The 22,923-nt window shown below is 37.3% G+C and overlaps 1 protein-coding gene across 5 annotated transcripts in view; it reads left to right on the forward strand.

Annotated features, from left to right (window-relative positions):
- Positions 1 to 22,923, forward strand: part of PRKD3 (protein kinase D3) — a 74,101-nt gene that overhangs the window by 16,549 nt on the left and 34,629 nt on the right. For 4 of the 5 annotated variants that reach the window (XM_031006573.3, XM_063695959.1, XM_031006578.3 and 1 more), the window contains 4 exons: positions 14,979 to 15,117; positions 17,264 to 17,395; positions 18,750 to 18,907; positions 21,867 to 22,059. In XM_031006573.3, the coding sequence (XP_030862433.1) occupies positions 14,979 to 15,117; positions 17,264 to 17,395; positions 18,750 to 18,907; positions 21,867 to 22,059 (622 nt within the window). Of the gene's footprint in view, positions 1 to 14,978; positions 15,118 to 15,274; positions 15,330 to 17,263; positions 17,396 to 18,749; positions 18,908 to 21,866; positions 22,060 to 22,923 lie in introns of those variants that run through there. The other variant, XM_055377720.2, reaches the window with a different exon arrangement.

Below are 22,923 nucleotides of genomic sequence, written 5' to 3' on the forward strand. Positions count from 1 at the left end.
GATCAGTTTAGAGATTTTATGAAAAATTATAACGTATACATATGTAAAAGTAAAAGCAACAAGATTGGGAAAATGTTACGGCAAGTATTATATAGGTTAATGTCTTCTTTCTACATAGAGCTCATGTATTGGTAAGAAAAACTGATCTCAACACTTGGTCAAATGATATGAGAGTTATGTTTTACAAAAAGATTAAATTAGTAAACAAGCATGCAGGAAGATGTTCAAAACAGTTTTAAAATATAGTTTAGCTATCGTGTTAAGTTGGGGGAAAATGAAATTGGCGTTCCCAGTATAGGGGAGAGCATGGTAAAATTTCATAGAAATAGAGAACAATCAATGATTCAAGGCTTATAATTTAAAAACTAGATTAAATTCTAACAAGAATATCACAAAATGTATACACTGAGGTTTTTGTCCCAAGAAAATATCTCTAACAGATCATTTATAGTTGAGCTTTGCTTAAAACTTGGATATGGCCAAAAGCGTTCACTCTTTGAATTTCATCCAGTTTCATTACACACCCCAAGGGTGGAGTAGGGTGGAGTTTCTTTTATTGTTGTTGTTGTTGTTAGCATAAGCCAAAACTTAGCTTCCTTTTTTCAAAGCTTTGAAACCCTTCCAACATTTATGATACATTGATTGATGCTGTCTTATTAATCTTATATCCTCAGAGATGTCTTACATTTAGTAGATATTTGGTAAAGAACACATACCTGCTCTTCTAAAAACATGATACTGGAAATACAGTTTTATTGATGAGATGATTTATAGTTATTAGAGCTGAAAAGAGATAGAAATGAGCAGATAAGCATCAGTATTCTTTCCCATCTTGTTTCATATATCCAGTGCCTTAGTTGTGCCCAAGCTGATCCCACTAGCTTAGATTGTCAGATAATTAGTTTGTAGAGCTTGTTTTTCCTAGGATTGTGCAAAAGTCCAGGGGTTCTTCTAGAATGCTCTGAAATTTTTAAAGTTATTTATTTCCTGAACTTTTTCCTTATTCCACATAAGAATGTGGATTAGGACTTTGGACTATTTTACTGGCAAATGTTATAGTCTCAGTATCTGATTTTAATATATAAGATCAAGTTAAATTGTTTTCATCTGATGAGATTTTGACCCCCCGGGGACATTTGGCAATGTCTGGAGACGTTTTTGGATACACAACTGGAGCAGGGGGGCTTCCAGCATCTAGTGGATAGAGGGCAAGGAAGTTGCTATGATGCCCCATACAACAAAGCATTATCTGGCCCAAAATGTTAATAATGCTGAGGTTGAAAACCCCTGGGTTAAACTGATGGAGTAATAGCATTTCTGAAGTTTGGAGAAATCTACAATGTCTCACTTTTAGTACTATTGTAGGGGCTTAGTAAAATAGGGAATATGACTATCTCCTAGATTAAAATCTTACAAATGTGAATTGCAGCTTGAGGTCTTAAACAGGATTTCTAGTTTTGCCTGGGCATTTTTGTTTTTGTTTTTTGAGACAGGATCTTGCTCTGTCACCCAGGCTGGGGTGCAATGGCATGATCACGGCTCACTGCAGCCTTGACCTCCTGGGCTCAATTGATCCTCCCACCTCACCCTCCCTAAGTAGCTGGACCACAGACTCCGGCCACCACGCTTGGCTAATTTTTTTATTTTTTGTAGAGATGGGGTGTCACCATGTTGCCCAGGCTGGTCTTGAACTCTCGGACTCAAGCTATCCCTCCACCTTGGCTTCCCAGAGTGCTGGGATTACATGTGTGAGCCACCACACCTGACCCATTTTTGTTTAACAGTGCAGTTTTTATTGTGAGAATGGATATAGTTAATGTGAATTTTTAACCTATATCTATAAAAAGTTCCTATATCTTCATATTGTTTTATAAAGCAAAATTGACAACAAACAAGATCTCTGCCTTCTAGAGGTTTATAAGCTGAAGGGAATGTGTTTTTACTGATTAAACCCGAAGAACTAATGGTACTGGGAATCAGGAGAATGCAGAAGGCAGACAAATCTGAGCAGCAGGTAGAACTGGAATTGAGCCAAACAGAAATTTCCTGATCATATCACAGCTAGGAGGCCACTTACGACTGATTACAAGGGAGAAAATTGATATTGAGGGAGTAGGCCAGAAGCCTCGCCCATTTTACAGTGATTGTTCATGCTTGGATTTTCAACCTTGAAATTACATTAACTCTGTTACTGGTGTAGTATGTTTAAAAAAAAAAAAAAAGAATCCAAGGAAGAGATAACAGAGTATATTATGCCATAGCAGAGTTTTGGAATCAAGGAGAGACACCTGGGTTGTAGTTGCTATTCTGCCACTGATGATAGGCCCATTTCAAGTTACTTCTGACCCTCAGTTTTCTCAGGTGTGAAACTAGTATCATAAAGTCCACCTCCATAGAAGAATGGTGGTTAAATGTAAAGCCCCAGGTAGTGTCTGGCACATACTTAGTGCTCAAAAGTAGTTAATACTCATGATTTCAAAATCCGTTTAGATATGGAAAGATCACTGGTCTTGTAGTGATCTTAAAGTCCCAAAGCCTTCATTAGGTAGCCTGCCAACATGCTTACATTGGTTTGCTCTTGCCTTTTGATTTTAGCATTTAACGTATTAAAAAACTATAAAAAACAGAGATAAAGTGTTTATCTTATTAAAGGGCCTGGATTACTTGTTTTAAGAGTTTTGAGGAAATTAAGAGTCTGTAGCAAGTGCTTTGCACAATTTCTGATGCATATTGATTGCACTCAATAGCGCTTCTCCACCTTTTTGCTTTCATATTGCTAAGAAGCTTAGAAGATACCACTATAATGCTCCTGCTACTGTGTTAATTTGTTGAATGAACATAGTAGATATAATTGGAGTGAGAAAGGAATTGGCAGACAGCAATTCATTTTAAGTTATAGTGCTGTTTACAGAAATTGGAATTATTCTTACAAAAGCAGATTGTCTGCTTTTAGCTGATTTAAAACATTTGGTTTTAGTTTTGACGATTTACATGACACTAGACCTGAAGGTTGTTTGCTTATGTAGCCTAATTGAGGAGTTATTTTGGTCTGTTCTTTAACTGCATCGTCTCTGTAGATACGGATTGGGTATAATTTTCAGGTTATGCCAAAGTAGACTGAAAACCCCAGCTGTATCTTTTGTTGTCAGAAAAAACCCAGTTGTCGTTCTATGTTGTTTTTTTTTTCTATCCATTCTTTCTACTACAGCTGTGTTGCAGCAGCTTAGTGACATCCTGCTCTTTATTCTACCCCTACTTTTTTTGTCTAGGCAAAATCAATGTCAGGCAGCCATTACTAATCTGAAGGCTCAAACTGGAAGAAGAAATTTTTTTTTTAATTCTACTATTCATCGTAAGACCTTGGCTAGAATAGAAGATCCTAGATCTTTAATTCGGAAAGTTTGAATTAAAGATAATCAGAACTAATAACAAAACAAGAAAAAATGAGAATGAAAAAAGATTGCTTTGGTTGGTATCAGAAAGGCAGGTGTTAAATAAAGCAGCTCCTCTGGTATTTCTTTTTTTTTTTTCTTTTTTTTTTTTTTTTTTTTTTTTGAGATGGAGTTTTGCTTTCACCCAGGCTGGAGTGCAGTGGTGCAATTTCGGCTCGCTGTAACCTCCACATCCCAGGTTCAAGTGATTCTTCTGCCCCAGCCTCCCAAGTAGCTGGGATTACAGGTGCCCGCCACCATGCCTAGCTAATTTTTTGTATCTTTACTAGAGATGGCGTTTCAGCATGTTGGCCAGGCTGGTCTCAAACTCCTGTCCTCAGGTGATCCATCTGCCTCAGCCTCCCAAAGTGCTGGGATTACAGGCGTGAGCCACCACACCTGGCCTCTTACGATATTTCATATCCAAAAAATTCTGGGTTCAGGTTAATGCTGAAAGTTAATAAATTCAAGTCCATGTTGAGTAATTTTCTGATTGACTCAGCTATAGTCCTTATGTCTGTATTTAGAAACAGAATCATTGAGCTGCTTCTCTCCAATTAAATATTTTCCTAAAATTGGTGTTAATATTAGATTTGTTTCTGTGTAATTTATTAGTACTAAGTTAGTTGCTCAATAGTCAACACTTTTTTTTTTTTTAGTAAGTACCTGTTAAGTACAAAGTGCTTGGGGATTCAGGAGGAACATGAAAAGAGAATATTCTTTTCCTCATGGAGCTTATTTACTATGATCGAGTTTATGTTTAAAACGACTTGTGAAGATTTATTGGTATCAAATTTTAAAATGACGTTGGTATTCAGTGTCACAAATGCATTTGAAGAAACTTGTGATGCTGATTTTTAAAATAACGTTGGTATTCAATGTCTCAAATGCATTTGAAGAAACTTGTGATGCTGATAATATTCTGTATCTTGACCTGAGTGGTGGTTATGTGGGTTGTGTGTATGTTTATGAAGCTATCAAGCTTCTAATTAAGATTAGTGCATTTATTATATATCAAGTACATTTTAAAAGTAAATGTATGTTAAACTTCGATCATTTCCCATTGCATTTAGAATAAAACCTTCATTCTTCTTTTTAAAAAAGTACATACTGGCTGGGCACAGCAGCTCACACCTGTAATCTCAGTGATGTAGGATTTTTCTTGACCTCTTCATCGGACTTGGGACGTGGTACCCTGTTTACTCAGTCCGCCACACTCAGCTCTTTTGGGAGGGAACATGTGAGCAAACGAGTGCAGGATCTGGCTAGCCACCTTGAGTGATGGCAGGAGCAGACTTCATACAGGCCCCACAGCAGCACTTAGGTTGTGGTGCCTGAAACCCCCCAGAGGCCCCAGAAGATATAATACTCTCTTAGGTCTGCCATCCATGGACAGCAGTGTGTTATCAGCTCAGTGGGCGCCTTGCCTCATCGTGTGGGGTGGCTGCCCTCCACCAGCAAGGGGAAAGGGCCTATGCAACAGCCTTTTTTTGGGTACTGGCACTTGTTGGGTCTCCAGTGCTTGTCTGGCATCTAAGAACAATGAGGTCCCCCAGACACTTGAAGGATGGTGAAGGTGGTAAGTGATGGGAAATGGCTCTCAGCAGAGTGGGACGTGGGAGAGGGGACGGGACGGGCAGGTAATCTTCTCCTGAAGTCCAGCGGCTCTTCCCGGTAGTCAGGACATCCTCTGAAGTCCAGCTGTCCCTCCAATGTCAAGTCATCTCTCTCCAGTCAAGCTGCTTCTCTCTCTCTACTGGCTGAGTCTGGGGTCTTTATAGGCACAGGACGGGGGTTGGGCCGTGGGGCAGGCCGTAGGTAGTTTTGGAAAAGGCAACATTCAGTTGGTAAAAAGACATTTAGAAAGAACCAATCAGGAGAGAGCAGGCAAACAGGATAGAAGTTCTCCCTTTGGGCAACGGGTTCAGGCTTTTCATCTTGAAGGTGGGGTTTCGCCAGGACCCACCCCTGCCTGCCTAGTACTTCTCTGCCTTCTGTCTCTATCATCAGCACTTTGGGAGGCTTGAGGCAGAATGATTGCTTGAGTTCAGGAGGTGGAGACCAGCCTGGGCAATATGGTGAGACTGTGTCTAAAAAAAAAAATTTAAAAGTTCATAGTGATAAATTATTCATTCAGATAATGTTAAATTCAGAAACCATTGTTAAAGTGCAAAAATTATGTTTGACCAAGTGAAATAACTTGGAAGCTTCCTACCTTGCCTGACATTTTACTGACAGCATTTTAACGACATGAACTTGAAACGGTTCACCTTAAATTACTTTCAAAATAAGTGTTGCTTAAAATAATTTTGTTTGCAACTATTGGAGCCTTTTACTTAAAAATGTTAAGTAATGCTGTAAAAAGTAACGTCTAAAATGGTTATAGAAAGATTATTTTTTTTAATTATTGAAGTCATCTTTAATACAAAAGCAAAGAATGAAGTGAGCAGAGTGCATGAGGGTGGAAATTTAATAACTGATATTCTGTTGCATTCACATATGGACTGGGAAAATACTTCATTTTGCACAGTCAAGAGGGGTCATCGGCACAGTTTGTAGTAAGCAAATCCAGAAAAGCTCGGGGGATGGGGGAGCAGTTGGAAAGAGGCCAAATTAAAGGGCCATTTTGCTTCTACCATGCTGTATCATTAGTTATTTCTTTAATTTCCTCTTTCTTTTAATCAAGGATGAGGTAGGCCAGGTAAGGAATTATGGACTTGTCTAGTTTTCAAAAGGTTGCCAACTTCTTCCACATTTCCCAGCCTCTTTATTCTCTTGACTCTTTTATTCCCTAAAGCAGGATTTCTCAGCTTCAGCACTATTGACATTTTGGGTGGGATAATTCTTGTGGGGGCTGCCCTCTGTGTTCTACAGTGCTCTACCCACTGAATGCCACTAGCTCAAGTTGTGAAAACCAAAGATGTCTCAGGACATTGTCATATAGCTTCTGTGGGCAAAATCATCTCAGCTGAGGATCATTGCCCTAGAGGAATAAACTAAATAATAGTCAGTGACAATTCCTGACAATTACTTAAACATGTCATCACCTCTGCTGCTTTTCTGAACTTCTTCCCTCTCAGGAGAATAGAATGTCTAGAAGGGATATATATACACCATTTTATTGGGCAAGAATTGTATTTTGAAGAATATAGAGACAACAGCATTAGTACAGGTTTCTGCCCCCGCCCCTTTTGACTCTGTGAGCATAGCAGAGTCACAAAGGTAATTAAGGGCCAGGAAAGGTGACTCGTGCCTATAATCTCAGCACTTTGGGAGGCTGAGGCTAAAGGATTGCTTGAGCCCAGGAGTTTGAGGTTGCAGTGAGCCATGATCAAGCCACTACATTGTGGGCAACAGAGGGAGACCCCCACTCAAAAAAAAAAATGTAATCCAGAATTGGTTTTAATTAGTTTGCCAAAATATTTTCTCCTTTTCAAATTATACAACTGAAAGAAAAAAAAAAGGCTCTTCTCCTTTGTTCTTTGTTCTCCTGAAGTCTGATTTAGAACAAGAAGCTATTATCTTAAAAGCTCTCTTAGATTTCACTGCTGTCAAATCATTTTGAGAAATTCTACATATATACTTTGGAATATGAAGTATTTTTGTTTATGGTTTTTTGATATGTTGTTCAGGACTTATTAAAGGTCTCCACATAATGAAAATCATTCTGAGGAGTAATTGGATTTGGAGTTTTAAAGATGATCAATCCATTAAAAATAAGCAAAAATATGAATTCCTAATTTACAGAAAAGAAAATACAGATTCACTTAAGCATGTGAAAAATGTTCAACTTCTTGTAATAAAAGAAATGCAAATTGAAACTACAAAAATACCATTTTTCATCTAAAGTCAACAAGTTTGATAATACACTATAAAAACGTGGCAAAACAAGTACATACTCAATATATTACTTGCAGAAGTATAAATTGGTTTGACTTCCATAAAGAGCAATTTGGCAGTATCTACAAATTTCAAATATGTGTTTTCTTTGAGCCAGCAAATCTCCTAGAAAGTTATCTCATATTCATACTCAAAAAGTGGGAAAAGATATGTACATAGGATTACTCATTGGGTATTGCTCATACTCACAAGAGATTGGAATAGCTAAGGTGTATTTAGCTTATCACGAGTTCTAATCTCTTTTATTTCTATTTTTCTGGATAAATAATAGTTGTACATATTTATGAGGTACATGTGATATTTGATACAAGCATACAATGCATAATGATCAAATGAGGGTAATTGGGATATCCATCACCTTAAATATTTATCATTTCTTTATGTTAGGAACAGTCCAATTCTACTCTTCTAGTTATTTTGAAATATACAATAAATTGTTGTTAACTGTAGTCTACCTATCATGCTACCAAACACTGGATCTTATTTTTTCTGTCTAACTGTAGTTTTGTAATCATTAACCAACCCTTTTATTCCCCCCACCCACTACCCTTCAGAGCCTCTGGTAGTCATCATTCTACTCTCTATCTCCATGAGGTCATTTTTTTTTTAATTTTTCACATACAAGTGAGAACATGCAGTACTTGTCTTTCTGTGCCTGGCTTATTTCACCAACCGAAATGTTATTCTCCACTTCTGTCCATGTTGTTGCAAATTATAGGATTTCATTCTTTTTATGGCTGAATGATATTCCACCATGTATGTGTATCACATTTTCTGTATCCATTTATCCATTGATGGACACTTAGGTTGATTCTCTGTTGTGGCTATTGTGAATTTTGCTGCAGTAACCATGGGATCGCAGATATCTTTTTGATATCTTGATTTCTTTTGGGTAGATACCCAGTAGCGAGATTGCTGGATCCTGTGGTGTTTTTATTTTTGGCAACCTCCGTGCTGTTTTTCATAGTGACTGTACTGATTTACATTCCCACCAATAGTGTATAAGCATTCCCCTTTCTTTGCATCCTCACCAACATCTTTAATTTTTTGTCTTTTTGATAAAAGCCATTTTGAGATGAGATGATATCTCATTGTGGTTTTGATTTGCATTTCTCTGATGATTAGTGATGTTGAGTATCTTTTCATATACCAATCGGGCATTTGTATGTCTTCTCTTGAGAAATGTATTATTTAGATCTTTTGCTTATTTTTTAATTGGATTTTCTTTTTTCGTTATTGTTGAGTCATTTGAGCTCCTTATATATTCTGGTTATTAACCCCTTGTCAGTTGAATAGTTTGCAAATATTTTCTCCCATTCTGTAGGTTGTCACTTCACTTGTTAATTATTTCCTTGCAGAAGCTTTGTGTGTGTGCGTGTGTGTGTGTGTGTGTGTGTATTTTAGTAGAGGTGGGGTTTCACCATGTTGACCAGGCTAGTCTCGAACTCCTGAGCTCAGGCAGTCCACTACCTCGGCCTCCCAGAGTGCTAGGATTATCAGTGTGAGTCACTGTGCCCGACTTTTTAGCTTGATGTGACCCCCTTTGTCCATTTTTGTTTTGGCTACCTGTGCTTTTCAGGTCTTACTCAAGGAATCTGTGCCCAGACTAATGTCCTGGAGTGTTTCCCCATTGTTTTCTTCTAGAATATGAGGATGGTTCAGCATACACAAATCATTAAACATAATATGTCACGTCAACAGAGTGAAGACCAAAACCCATATGGTCATCTCAATAGATGCCAAAAAAAATTCAGTAAAATTCAACACAATGAAAACTTCGTGATAAAAACTGTCAACAAACTAGGTATAGAAGGAACATACCTCAAGACAGTAAGGGCCATATATGACAGACATGCAGCTGGTATACTGAATGGGAAAAAACTGAAAGCCTTTCCTCTAAGATCTGAAACAAGACAAGGATGCCCACTTTCACAACTTTTGTTCAACATAATACTGGAAGTCTTAAGTAGAGCAATTAGACAAGAGAAAGAAATAGATGGTATCCAAATTGGAAAGGAAGATGTCAAATTATCCTTTTTTGCAGACGATATGATCTTCTACTTAGAAAAACCTAAAGACTCTGCCAAAAAACCATTAGAACTGATAAATGAATTAAGTAAAGATGTAGGATACAAAATCAACATACAGAAATCAGTAGCATTTCTATATGCCAACAGTGAACAATCTGGAATAGAAACCAAGAAAATTATCCCATTTACAATAGCTATAAATAAAATAAAATACCTAGGAATAAGCTTAACCAAAGAAGTGAAAGATCTCTACAATGAAAACTATAAAACATTGATGAAAAAATTGAAAAGGACACTAAGTTCTTTGTGTATATATATATTAACGTATTCTCATGATAATTTTATGAAGTAGGCAAGTAGGCACTATTTTACAGATGGAAAAACTGAGGTTAAGTAACTTGGTTAAGATTATATACTTAGATGGGACTGGTGAAAGAAAACTATACATCTGTTTTTAAAAAAAAGAATAAGAACTTTGTTAATGGAATGATCTCTAAAATATATTGCTAAGTGAAAAAAAGAGCAAGCTGCAGAAGAGTGTTTATAGTGTGCTGCCATTTGTGTAAAATGAAGGAAAGATACATTCATGTGTATTTGGTATGTAAAATATTTTCAGAAGGATTCTGAGAAAACTGGCAACACTGTTGACTACAGGACAATTAATGAGGCAGCTAGGGCATGGGCGTGCCGTCTACTCTTTTTTGCCTTTTGAACTTTGAATAATTGCCTATTCAAAAATAAATAAAATTATATTTTAAAAGAGTACATATTATATTTGAAAGTATAAAGTAAATATCCATGAGTCTATATTGATATATATAAATGTTGTGAATATATAAGTGGGGGAAAATAGATAAATCTCCCATTTGGAAGATTTTCAAATAATTTATGTAGATACTCCACCTTCAAGGAAAGGAAACAAACAAACCTTTCCACTTCTTAAGTGCTCTGCTCATAATGACTTACTTCCAAAGAGTATGTATAGAAAAGGGTGGAGGGAGAGTAGTTTTGCAGTGGAGAAACCTGACAAACACTACCTCAACCAACATCAGTGGTGATGTCATGTTGATAGTAGGTGCCCTTGGTAGAGTGCAATGAGAATGGCACTTTACCTCTGTGGTCTGCCTCCCCAAAACCCATTACCCCAGTAATAATGAAAAGAACATCAGACAAATTCCAGTAGAAAGGCATCCTACAATATACCTGACCAGTACTTCTCAAAACAGCCAAGATCGTTAAAATCCAGCAAAGTCTGAGAAACTAACCCAGCCCAAAAGGGGCCTATGGGGACATAACAGTTAAAGGTGATGTGGTATGGATGGGATTCTTAAATAGAAAAAGGGTATTAGGTAAAAACTAAGGAAATCTGAATAAAGTATGAGCCTTAGTTAATTGTATTGTTAACTAGTTAAAGTTAACAACTTTAATTAGTTAACTATTGTTAATTAGTTAAAGTATGAGCCTTAGATATTGGGTTATTAATTGTAATAAATATAACATGTAACTAATGTACAATGTTAATAATAGGGGAAACTGGGTATGGGGTAGTATACAGAAACTGTACTATTTATTGTCTACGTTTTCTATAAATTTTAAACTTTTAAAAAATAGATTATTTTTAAAGAGTATATATAATACATACATTGAATAATATTTAAAAAGTAAATTTAAAGTTCAGTTGTTCGCCGCCTATTCCCCAGGAGCTTAACCATAAACCTGAAATGATAGCCTAAGCATCCTTTGTTTTAAGCTCTACAGGTGGTTCTGATGTGTGGCCAGAATTAAGACATTGTTTAGAGATCCACTCCTGCGTGAAAACCTATTTTCTGAATTTTTCAAAATCAGGAACAGTAAATCCTTGTATATTGAATTCATTAACAGTTTGGTTTTTGTTTGTTCTGTATAATTCTTCATAATGAATGTGTGCTTATTATGAATGAGGGGTGTATTTCTTTTTAGGTGTATATCTTTAATATACACGTCTCAAGGCTTCTCATGTTTTTAGTTTAGACTCTTACATAATTTTTTTTTTTTTTTTTTTTTGAGACAGAGTCACGCTTTGTCGCCCAGGCTAGAGTGCAGTGGTGCCATCTCAGCTCACTACAACCTCCGCCTCCCGGGTTCACGCCGTTCTCCTGCCTCAGTCTCCCGAGTAGCTGGGACTACAGGCGCCCGCCACCACGCCTGGCTAATTTTTTGTTTATTTTTTAGTAGAGATGGGGTTTCACCGTGTTAGTCAGGATGGTCTTGATCTCCTGATCTCGTGATCTTCCCGCCTCGGCCTCCCAAAGTGCTGGGATTACAGGCGTGAGCCACTGCGCCCGGCCTGACTCTTACATAATTTCTAAATACCCTACCAAACATACCTATAAATCATAATCACGAATAGCAGAATCTTTTTCACAGGCTGGCTATTACATTTTTTTTTCTTTTATGAACTCTAATTTGTCTGTCGTATAGATGAGTATAGTATGAAAACATGTTGAAATGACTTTATTCTTTATCATTACCAACAGCTTTCTAGCCTCTAATGTACATATGTCTATTTTTAATGTTTTGTAATATCTCACTGTAATTTCATTACAAGCTTTTAAGTCTCTTAATACCAACTTCATGTTGATGATATTTTTCATTAGGCCATGTGTTTATTAAGAAGGTTATATTTATTTTTTCCAAGTCATACATTAATTATTTTAATGTTGTTTTCCTTCTCTTGGTGTGTTTATTATTTAGGTCTTCAGTTACCATTATTCGGAACTTCTGGTTTGGTCAAAACAGTATTGATGAGCCATATGATTTATTGAATATAGTTTCTGGAGAGAAATTTCCTTGTCTCTTTCCATTTACTTGCTATAGTTTCTGGAGAGAAAGTTCCTTGTCTCTTTCCATTTACTTGCTGTAGTTTCTGGAGAGAAATTTCCTTGTCTTTTTCCATTTACTTGCTATATAATTCAGACTCTGATACTTTTCTGACTGATAGGGTCACCCTTTCTTCAGCATCTTGCTCTCTGGTCTCTTTCTGTTCCTGTTCCTCTACACAATGCTGTCAGCATTATCTTTTTAAAATACAGATTTAATCATGTTCCTGCCTTGCTCTGAAACCTTATGTCTGGTCTCCCTCTTAGGTATACATTAGTGATATAAATCACTGGTATTTATGGATCACAGTGCTGAGACTTTTACAGCCATCAAGTAATTTAATTTTGATAAGAACTCTATAAAGCCAGCCTATAACTCCTATTGTCCTCCATTTTATAAACAGGAAACTGATTTAGAGAAGTTAAGCAACTTTTCTAAGGTGCTATAGTTAGTAGGTGGCAAAGTTTGAACATAATAACAAGTTTCTTTGTTAGTATGGTGCCAGTGGGGTTCCCTGTGCTTTTCTGCCCTCTCTCTACCCAGCTTTCCCCCATCTCATTCTTTAGTCTCAAGGCTCCACTTACCATCTTCCATTTACCTTGTAACTTCTCATTGATGATGCTTACACTTTCAACCTATGGAAACTCTGCTTCTCTTTTTTAGTTCTGCTCAAATATCATACTGAATCCCTCTACTCCACCGTCCCAGTTAACATTTTTTATTCCTCCTCCTTCTATAATTTTTTATTTTAATTTTGTTATTTGCCTTATACTATATATATTTGTGTTTATTTCTGTCTTCCTACTAGATTGTAAGTTCCTGGAAGATAAGGACTATTCTGTCTTTACAAACTGTGGGGCCAGTATCTTGCACTTACCAGACATGCAAGAAGTATGCCTTTTTGAAATCAGTTTTATTTATACAAATAGTAGAGTGAGTTTGTTTGTTTGTTTGTGACGGAGTCTCATTCTGTCACCCAGACTGGAGTGCGGTTGTGCAATCTTGGCTCACAGCAACCTCTGTCTCCCAGATTCAAGTGATTCTCATGCCTCAGCCTCCCAAGTAGCTGGGACTACAGGCATGCACCACCACACCTGGCTAATTTTTGTATTTTTATCAGAGACAGGGTTTCACCATGTTGTCCAGGCTGGTCTCAAACTCCTGACCTCAAATGATCTGCCTGCCTTGGACTTCCAAAGTGCTGGGATTACAGGCATGAGCCAGTGCATCTGGCCTTAGAGTTTTAATGAGCATGGAATGTGGAGTCCTTTGTCCTTACAAATTTTTGTAACTAAGTTATGAAGATATTTTATTCTCCAACTTAATAATTTCATAAAATTTAGTAAAATTTTAATTTTAAAATTTAAATGAAAATTTAATTTTTTGGTTCTGTATTTTTACTTCTATCTTTTTAATTGAGAATTCTTACACTCTTAGATATATGTTAAAACATACTATGAGGTTTTACAAATACTGTTGGTGACTCAAAAGGAGAATTAGTATTACAAAAATTCTAAATATTTCTGTACTTTCCCATTATTTACCCTGGTTACAAAAACTATAAACTTGTAACTTTCTAATTAATCATTGTTTTTAATTTTTTTTTAAATTTAACTTTAAAAAAAGATTTGAGAGGCCAGTTGTGGTGGCTCATGCCTCTAATCCCAGCACTTTGGGAGGCTGAGGTGGGGGAATCACTTGAGTCTAGAAGTTCAACACCAGCCTGGGCCACACAGCGAGACCCCTGTCTCTACAGAACATAAAAAATTAGCTGGGAGTGGTGACATGCACCTGTGGTCCCAGCTACTTGGGAGGCTGAGGTGGGAGGATCACGAGCCTGGGAGTTTGAGGCTGCAGTGTTGAACTGTGATCACACCACTGTACTCATCCTAGGCAACAGAACAAGACCCTATCTCAGAAAAAAGGTTTTGAGAACTCTTTAGAAATATATACAGGACTTTTCTAATGAGAAAATTAAGGTCAGAAAATGAGATGAAAGTAGGTTAGTGTTTGTACCTAAAACACATCCCATAAGATCCAAGACTGATGGTAAAATTGGGCTACAAATTTGGCTGTGCTTTTTCGATTTGGCAAAGCAAACAGGAAAACATGTCAACTTACGTGAGCAAATTGTTCATGTTATAAAATCAACTAGATAAAGTTATTTTGTGGGTGGGTCTTCACAGAGAAGGGCTACAATATGAAATAGGTAAACGATAGCAGCAGCAGCGTCTCTGTGACAAATGCATTTAGTTTAGTGAAACTGGTTCATATTAGACCATTTGATGCAGGCAGGTGACATGGTGTCATTTATTAAAGGATATTCTATGAGGAGCCCAAATAAGTCAGTGAGCATTTATAATTCTGAGATCTACTGAAGAATTTTGAAATATTTAGAGCAGCATGTCCTAAGGCGCTGGAACGACTGCTTATCTTTCAGGCTAAGAGTAGAGTAGCAGTAAGTTTAAGATTATATTCTCCATCAGTAACTGAATATAGAAATCCTGTATTTGTAAGAGACATGTATTTTAAAATCATCAATGATTATTTATTTGTAAGTTTACTTTTCTATTTTTCTTGAACTTTAAAATTAACCAGGATGCTTGAGTACGTGGATCACCTTTTAGGTATCAATAGAATTGTTAGCAAATAGTGTTAGGTTAAAACACTATGTTTTAAATTCTTTGATAAAATTGAAACGTTTACTTATAAAAATAGAAAGCTGTGGTCATACTGATATAGGACTGTTATCCCTCAGTTTCCAGAGTGTGGATTCTTTGGCATGTATGACAAAATTCTTCTCTTTCGCCATGACATGAACTCAGAAAACATTTTGCAGCTGATTACCTCAGCAGATGAAATACATGAAGGAGACCTAGTAGAAGTGGTTCTTTCAGGTAAGTAAGTGGCTTTTTAAATGTGATTGCCTTTTCCCCTCAAAGAGCCTAATTTTCTGTACTAAATGCTGCAATTCGATTATATTTAGTCTTTGTATTATTGTTACTTAATTTCTTTCATCTCTAATAATGGTCACCATATGATTTTTCCTTTCAGGCATGTTATATCACCATTAAGAAAGAAAAATACCTGGCAACGGTGGCTCACACCTGTAAGCCCAGCACTTTGGGAAGCTGAGGCGGGAGGATTGCTTATCTCAGGAGTTTGAGACCAGCCTGAGCAGCATACCTCGTGTCTACTAAAAATTAAAAAAAAAAAAAATTAGCCAGGCATGGTCACATGCAACTGTAGTCTTAGCTACTTGGGAGGAGGATAAGGTGGGAGGATTGCCTGATCCTGGGAGGTTGAGGCTGCAGTGGGCCATGATCACACTACTGCACTTCCGCCTGGACAACAGAGCGAGACTCGTCTCTTTAAAAAAACAAAAGAAAGGCCTGGCACGGTGGCTCACGCCTGTAATCCCAGCACTTTGGGAGGCCGAGGCGGGTGGATCACGAGGTCAGGAGATCGAGACCATCCTGGCTAACAAGATGAAACCCCATCTGTACTAAAAATACAAAAAAAAATTGGCCAGGCGTGGTGGTGGGCGCCTAGTCCCAGCTACTTGGGAGGCTCAGGCAGGAGAATGGCGTGAACCTAGGAGGTGGAACTTGCAGTGAGCCGAGATCGCACCACTGCGCTCCAGCCTGGGCGACAGAGTGAGACTCTGTCTCAAAAAAAAAAAAAAAAAAAGGAAAAAATCAGTATAGGAAAATAAACTGAATTACTTGAATGTTACTAAGCTTAGGAAATTATTTGGTCTGAAAGAAATGTACTCTTCTCTGAGTCAAAGAAATAAAACAGTTACACTGAAATTCTGTTTTTTTCCCCTTCCCCCACCCCCATTTCTGTAAAGAGCATAAAAGAAGAAAATTGGGGTTTAGAAAAGAGAATCAGGAAAAAAAGAAGTAATGAAGATATGGAAGAGGAAATTACAATGCTGGTTATTTCTGTGGCTTTAAAATTAAAAATGCTTTTTCCCTTTTTGTCCCACTGGGCTTTTTTCTACGTTTCACTTTTTCCACCTCACCCATTCTTGCCATACGTTGTTTTTTAATTCCCACTATTTGCCATCTCATCCTGCAGCAATGTGGGCAAGATAATAAGGAGTGAAAAGGAAGAAAGAATGCCATAATAATGCACATAGTAGGGTCTGCAGTACTTTTTGTTTGGCAAGTGGGAGAACTGATGGAAGAAGGGAAGCAAGCTGGCCAGCCATGGGTCAGAGCCCTGCTACCAAGTTCCCTTTTCTCAAATTTACCTTTGAGCCTTTTCTTGAGATCCTCTCTGTCCTTATTAGTCCCCACTCGTCTCATCTTATATTTCTGATTCTCTCATTCATCTCACTCCCTGCTATACTGATCATTCATCTTCTATACAACAACCCCAAACCATCTCTATATTTCCCAATCCTTGCCCTCCTCTTCATTCCTGACAAGTTTCACTCCCTGTCTCACCTGGAAGTCCTGCTCACATCTCTTCCTTCTCTACTCTGGACTCCATCAGACTACTTGCAGGTTGAGGTGAGAGGAAGTTCCTTGGGTCTACTGTCCCGACGTTCACTAAGGGGAAAGGAGTTTCTTTCTCATATCCACTAGGACTGTGGAGAACAAACAGACAAGTATATCCTGGGATCCTAAATTAGGACTCAGTATCTTTTTCCACAGAAACGTTTCCGTAAATTGAAGTTAAGTTCCATAGTAGTTTTTACTTTAATGTTCTATTTCCCACTGTGTAAGTTAAACAGTTTTTAATTGGTTAAAGTAACCTAATGTCTATTTGTAATCTTGTCATTATGAGAAAATGCTGTTGGAGTTCCAAATAACTAACCTACGACCTACTTCTGGAGCTCAAATGATTAGAAGTAAATGGACTTGCTAAACTAGAGTTTGAAATTACAATATTAAATAATTTACTTTTATGGTCCAGTGAAACTTTCAGAGAAAAAATGATTCTGTGTACTTTGACATAAGTGAATGTGTGAGCATTCTTAATCTCATCGCAGTACAAATACAAGGTATATTTTAATACTTTTCTTTTTTAAAGCTTTAGCCACAGTAGAAGACTTCCAGATTCGTCCACATACTCTCTATGTACATTCTTACAAAGCTCCTACTTTCTGTGATTACTGTGGTGAGATGCTCTGGGGATTGGTACGTCAAGGACTGAAATGTGAAGGTGTGTGTTCTAAAATTTTTGTGGTCATTTGAAATAAGATTCCACATTTGCATTTTTTATTATCAGTGAAAAAGCAAGATGACGAGCTGTTGACTAGGGTGGTAACGAGGATTTAGAATTGGAGAGATCAGGACTCTCATTCTATCTCTGCCACCTACTTCATATTCTTGGGCAAATTACTAAACCTCTTAAGATTAATTTCTCTGAAAAATACATTCTGCCCCACTGGTTTCATAAAGAGTAAACGGTTAAATCAGGTAATAGGGTTAAATATTTAGTACAAAGTAATGGCTCCATAAATATTCATGTTGTTTTTTGTTTTTAAAAGTTTTCTGGGCCAGGCGCGGTGGCTCACACCTGTAATCCTAGCACTTTGGGATGCCGAGGCTGGTGGATCACCTGAGGTCAGGAGTTTGAGACCAGCCTGGCCAACATGGCGAAACCCCGTCTCTACTAAAGATACAAAAACTTAGCCGGGCGTGGTGGCGGATGCCTGTAATCCCAGCTACTCGGGAGGCTGGGGCAGGAGAATCGCTTGAACCTGCCTGGGTGACGGAGGTTGCAGTGAGCCGAGATTGCACCATTGCACTCCAGCCTGGGTGAAAGAGCGAAACTCCGTCTCAAAAAAAAAAAGTTGTCTCTTACGTACAACTAAATTGTCAAATTTGTTCTGAATTAGAATTGCTAGGAGTAGGACACAGGTGCACATTTCTGATGAAGAAACAGTCTTCTAAGGTGGAGGGTCAATAAACTTTTTCTGTAAAGGGACAGAGAGTAAATGTTTTAGACTTTGTTGGCCATATGGTCTCTCATGATTTAACTCTGCTATTACAGTATGAAACCAATCATAGACAATATGTAAATGAATAGATATGGTTGTGTTCCAATAAAACTTTATTTAGGAACATTGAAATTTGAGTTTCATAAAATTTTCATGTCACAGGAGGAATTTGGTACAGAGGCCATAGTTTGCTAACTAGTGCTTTAAGGCAGTGGTTCTCAAACTGTATTGTGCATCGTAAAACACACTTTGCTGGGCCTCATCCCCGTAGTTTCTAACTCAGTGGATCTGGGGTGGAGCCTTGTAATTTACATTTCTAACAAATTTCCAGGTGGTTGCCTTAGGGACCACACTTCAAGAACCACTGCCCTAGCTGACTTATCCTTTTTACACATTTCCTTTTCTTCTTGAATTCATTAGCTTCCACTTAGCCTGCTGTCTGGGTTCTTAATTAGGATAGGTATGGCTAACAGAAAATATGTTAAATAAAAGAAGCAGCGGTTTTTATGTATCACACTTAAATAGTAAAGTTTTTTTTTAAATCTTATATTTTACCTTGTAAAATATGTTTAGGCTGTGGATTAAATTACCATAAACGATGTGCCTTCAAGATTCCAAATAACTGTAGTGGAGTAAGAAAGAGACGTCTGTCAAATGTATCTTTACCAGGACCCGGCCTCTCAGTTCCAAGACCCCTACAGCCTGAATATGTAGCCCTTCCCAGTGAAGAGGTACGTATTCTAAGGTAATAGACATTTTATTAGTAGTTATTGTCTATGTTTCTACAGGGTGTATGACATCACTCTAGAACATAATTTATATGCTAAAGAATGGTAATGTTCCTACACTTAAGAAACATAAAATGTAGTAATGGAGAGAGGACTTACTGGTAGTAATGAATTGCATTTTGTACACCTTGGGATGGTATTATGGCTTGTACCACTGCTTTAGCCTTCTAGTCAGTATCCTGGCTCCTGGTCTCCATACTTAAATCTTTTTTTTTTTAATTTTTTTTTAATTTTTGTTTTTTTGAGATGGAGTCTTGCTGTGTCGCCCAGGCTGGAGTGCAGTGGCACGGTCTCTGCTCACTGCAACCTCCGCCTCCTGGGTTCAAGCAATTCTCCTGCCTCAGCCTCCCAAGTAGCGGGGATTACAGATGCGTGCCACTACACCCAGCTGATTTTCGTATGTTTAGTAGAGATGGGGTTTCACCATGTTGGACAGGCTGGTCTTGAATTCCTGACCTCGTGATCTGCCCGCCTCGGCCTCCCAAAGTTCTGGGATTACAGGCATGAGGCACTGCTATCTGCAGATCTGTATACAGATGAGACAGTTGAGACACAGAGCAGTTAAGTGACTTATGTGAAGTCAGAGAGCAAATTAGTAAGAGATAGTGGAATTAAACCCAGATCTCATTATTAATAAATCAGTGATTTTTTTCTTAATACAGTGTGCCTCTCAAGGGCAAAGGCAGTAGATCCAGGAAAAAAGAAATAACTCCCTTGTACATTTGATAGTATTTGAAATGACTTCCATCTGTAGGTTGTAATCTTATTATTTAGTTTTTTCTGTAACTTCTCTGATCTTCTGTAAAGTAATGGCAAAATCAAGGCCTTGTCTTGGTACTGTGGTCATAATATTTTGCTAAGTTAAGACACCAGAGTAAAAGCTTTTGAAATCCTTTCACAAAAATTCCATCTTCTCTTATTACTTAGCCCTAGTGTGAGATTTTTAAAGGATAAAAAGAGTGCTGCGGCATAAAGGACTGAAAATGAGGGGTTGGTGTAAACCTACAGAAGAGCCTGGAAAAGATTAGTAGGAAAAAGTTAGTGCATCTTATACACTGAACTGCACAGAGAACTTACCTAGAAATGAGGACAGTAGAATAGAGGTATGTCAAGAGCCCCACAAATGTTGCTGTTACGCCACCTATGCCCAGTTGAGTATTACTAGATTAGGAAATAGCAGAAGGACAGAGCAAGTGGATAAGGTGTTACATTTTTCATTAGTTTATATTTTATCTTGAACATGAAAGCTCCTTAGGGAAGTATAAGAAGTGCAGTTACATGTCTGAATTGGTTAGATTGTTCAGGGTATTTTTAAACAAGTAGAACTTGTAGCATGGAAGGGCTTTCAAGGTTTACTTTAGTCAGTTCAAGCATAGTCTCAAAAAGAAGAACTTTATTTTCCAATGGTTTGGGTTTTTCTACCAGGTGAACAAAAAGCAAAATTAAAGAAGGCATGAATTAAAAATTTTTGTAACCTGAGGGGTAAGTAGATTTTGGTAACTATGACCCTTTCTATATGAAGGGAATAATCAAACTAAATTATAGATCACCCAGTTCAATGTGGCTCATTTCATTCATTCAACACACATTCACCGATTATTGTATGCCAGGCCCTGTTATATACTAGGGACACAAAATTGAATAAAACATAATCCAAATACTCAAGCACAAAATCCTAATACTCAACTACCATCTAGCTATATTAGCAGATTTTGCTGTACCTGCTTGCATCCTCACTGCCAGAACTGATGTCCTGAGATCTTTCAGCTGCCTTCTATAACTAGTAATGTTTGTAATTCAGAGAAGTTGGGTAATTCTACATTAATATGTTCAACCAAGGGAAGGAAAAGAAGTCAGAAAAAAACAAGAGACAGGGAAGTGCAAGGGAGAAGTAAGGGGAGGAGAAAAAAGAAAAAAAAGGGAAGAAAAGGAAAAGAAAAGGACAAAACAACTGGTTGGAGAAGAGCACTATAAAATGCCTCAGATTGATAGTGTAGGCAGGTATTTTTCTTTTTCTTTTTCTTTTTCTTTTTTTTTTCAGACAGAGTTTCGCTCTTGTTGCCCAGGCTGGAGTCCAATGGCATGATCTCAGCTTACCGCAACCTCCACCTCCTGGGTTCAAGCAATTCTTCTGCCTCAGCCTCCCGAGTAGTTGGGATTACAGGCATGCGCCCCCACGCCTGGCTAATTTTGTATTTTTAGTAGAGACGGGGTTTCTCCATGTTGGTCAGGCTGGTCTTGAACTCCTGACCTCAGGTGATCCGCCCACCTCGGCCTCCCAAAGTGTTAGGATTACAGGCGTGAGCCACCACGCCTGGCCAGAAAACCAGGCAGAAAACCAACTAGCTAGGTTCTGGAATAGTCTCCAAAATGGGTAAACAAAGTTTACTTCTTCTTAAAGCTGAATTACTGAAACTATTGTTTTAATTAGTTTTGTATCTGCCATTGTTTATCATTATTAATTAGACTTAAAATGTATGTACATATTTTAGTATTAAGATAAATTTGAAAATCTAAAATGTGCTTCAAAATATATTCAGATGTCACATTCAGTAATGCAAAAATGAGCAGCAATAATACTTTCTTCATTTATTTGTTTTAAAGTTTGTGTATTTGATTTGTAAAGTGCTGAAATGTGCCTGGCAAATAATAATCAGTGAATATATACCTGAGAATTAACATATCTTAGATTTTTTTAAGCATAAATATTAGCAAAAAGAATCTGCATTTTTCTCATTCAAAGATTGGTAGATTAAACATTGCAAAGGAAACTGCTGAGAACAACATTTTTAGAGTTTTTTGGCTTTAGTGTTTGAAATAAATGATTCTTGTGGTTAAGCTCTGCTCCCACTACTCTGTTTTTAATATTGACTTAAACTTATGAAAATTACTTATGTTATAGTCACATGTCCACCAGGAACCAAGTAAGAGAATTCCTTCTTGGAGTGGTCGCCCAATCTGGATGGAAAAGATGGTAATGTGCAGAGTGAAAGTTCCACACACATTTGCTGTTCACTCTTACACCCGTCCCACGATATGTCAGTACTGCAAGCGGTTACTGAAAGGCCTCTTTCGCCAAGGAATGCAGTGTAAAGGTAGGATTAGGTGTTTTCCCTAATTAAAATTTATGTCTGTTTTTGTTATTATATATAGGCTTAAAATATTTATATTTCAGAAGCATTAGCCAAAGAAATTATTCTCATAATTGTTATATAAAGGAAAGAGAAATATAAACAAAATATAAATGTGTGTGTAAACTACTATTACTACTATCTGCAGTGTGTGTTAGGTGCCAGGCACTATAGTAGAACAGTAAACCTTTACATGCTCAGTCTTCAAAGCAATTATATGTGAATTATGCTTTTGTTAGTATACTAGTAGTAATAGGAGTTACTATTACTATTAACTACTAATAGTAATAGGAGTACTAGTAATAGGAGTTAGTAATAATAGGAGTCATTTTTCATTTTATAGACATAGATTAGGTAACTTGCTTAAGATCATGTAGCTAGTAAACAGAAAAACTAGAATGTGGATCTCTGAGGATGGCTTCTTCACCTGTATGCTTATCACTTCCCAATACAGAATAGCTAGTAGGCAGCAAAGCTGATACTTGAGGTTTTATGTCTTTTTGATTCCAGAGCCAGACACTAAACAAAATAAAAATAACGCTTTCCTCTTTTCATTAGATATTTATTACACACACATATAAGCATACTGCAAGAGTTTTGGGTTTTTTTTTGTTTTTGTTTTTTAAGTATGTAGTTTGGAGAATTGTACAAAAACTGTCATTCCCGAGAATAATCACCCTGAAATAGGTAGGACGTAATAAAAGCTACTGAAATTATGATAGGGACCCACCCATATTTGGATACTAACCCAGCACACTTTTATAGTATTCTCAAAACATATCTTAATGAAACAAGTTTTTAACAGCATACTGGAATAATTATTTGCTT

The sequence above is a fragment of the Gorilla gorilla genome, chromosome 12 (assembly GCF_029281585.2).
Source record: "Gorilla gorilla gorilla isolate KB3781 chromosome 12, NHGRI_mGorGor1-v2.1_pri, whole genome shotgun sequence".
NCBI classification, from domain to species: domain Eukaryota; kingdom Metazoa; phylum Chordata; class Mammalia; order Primates; family Hominidae; genus Gorilla; species Gorilla gorilla.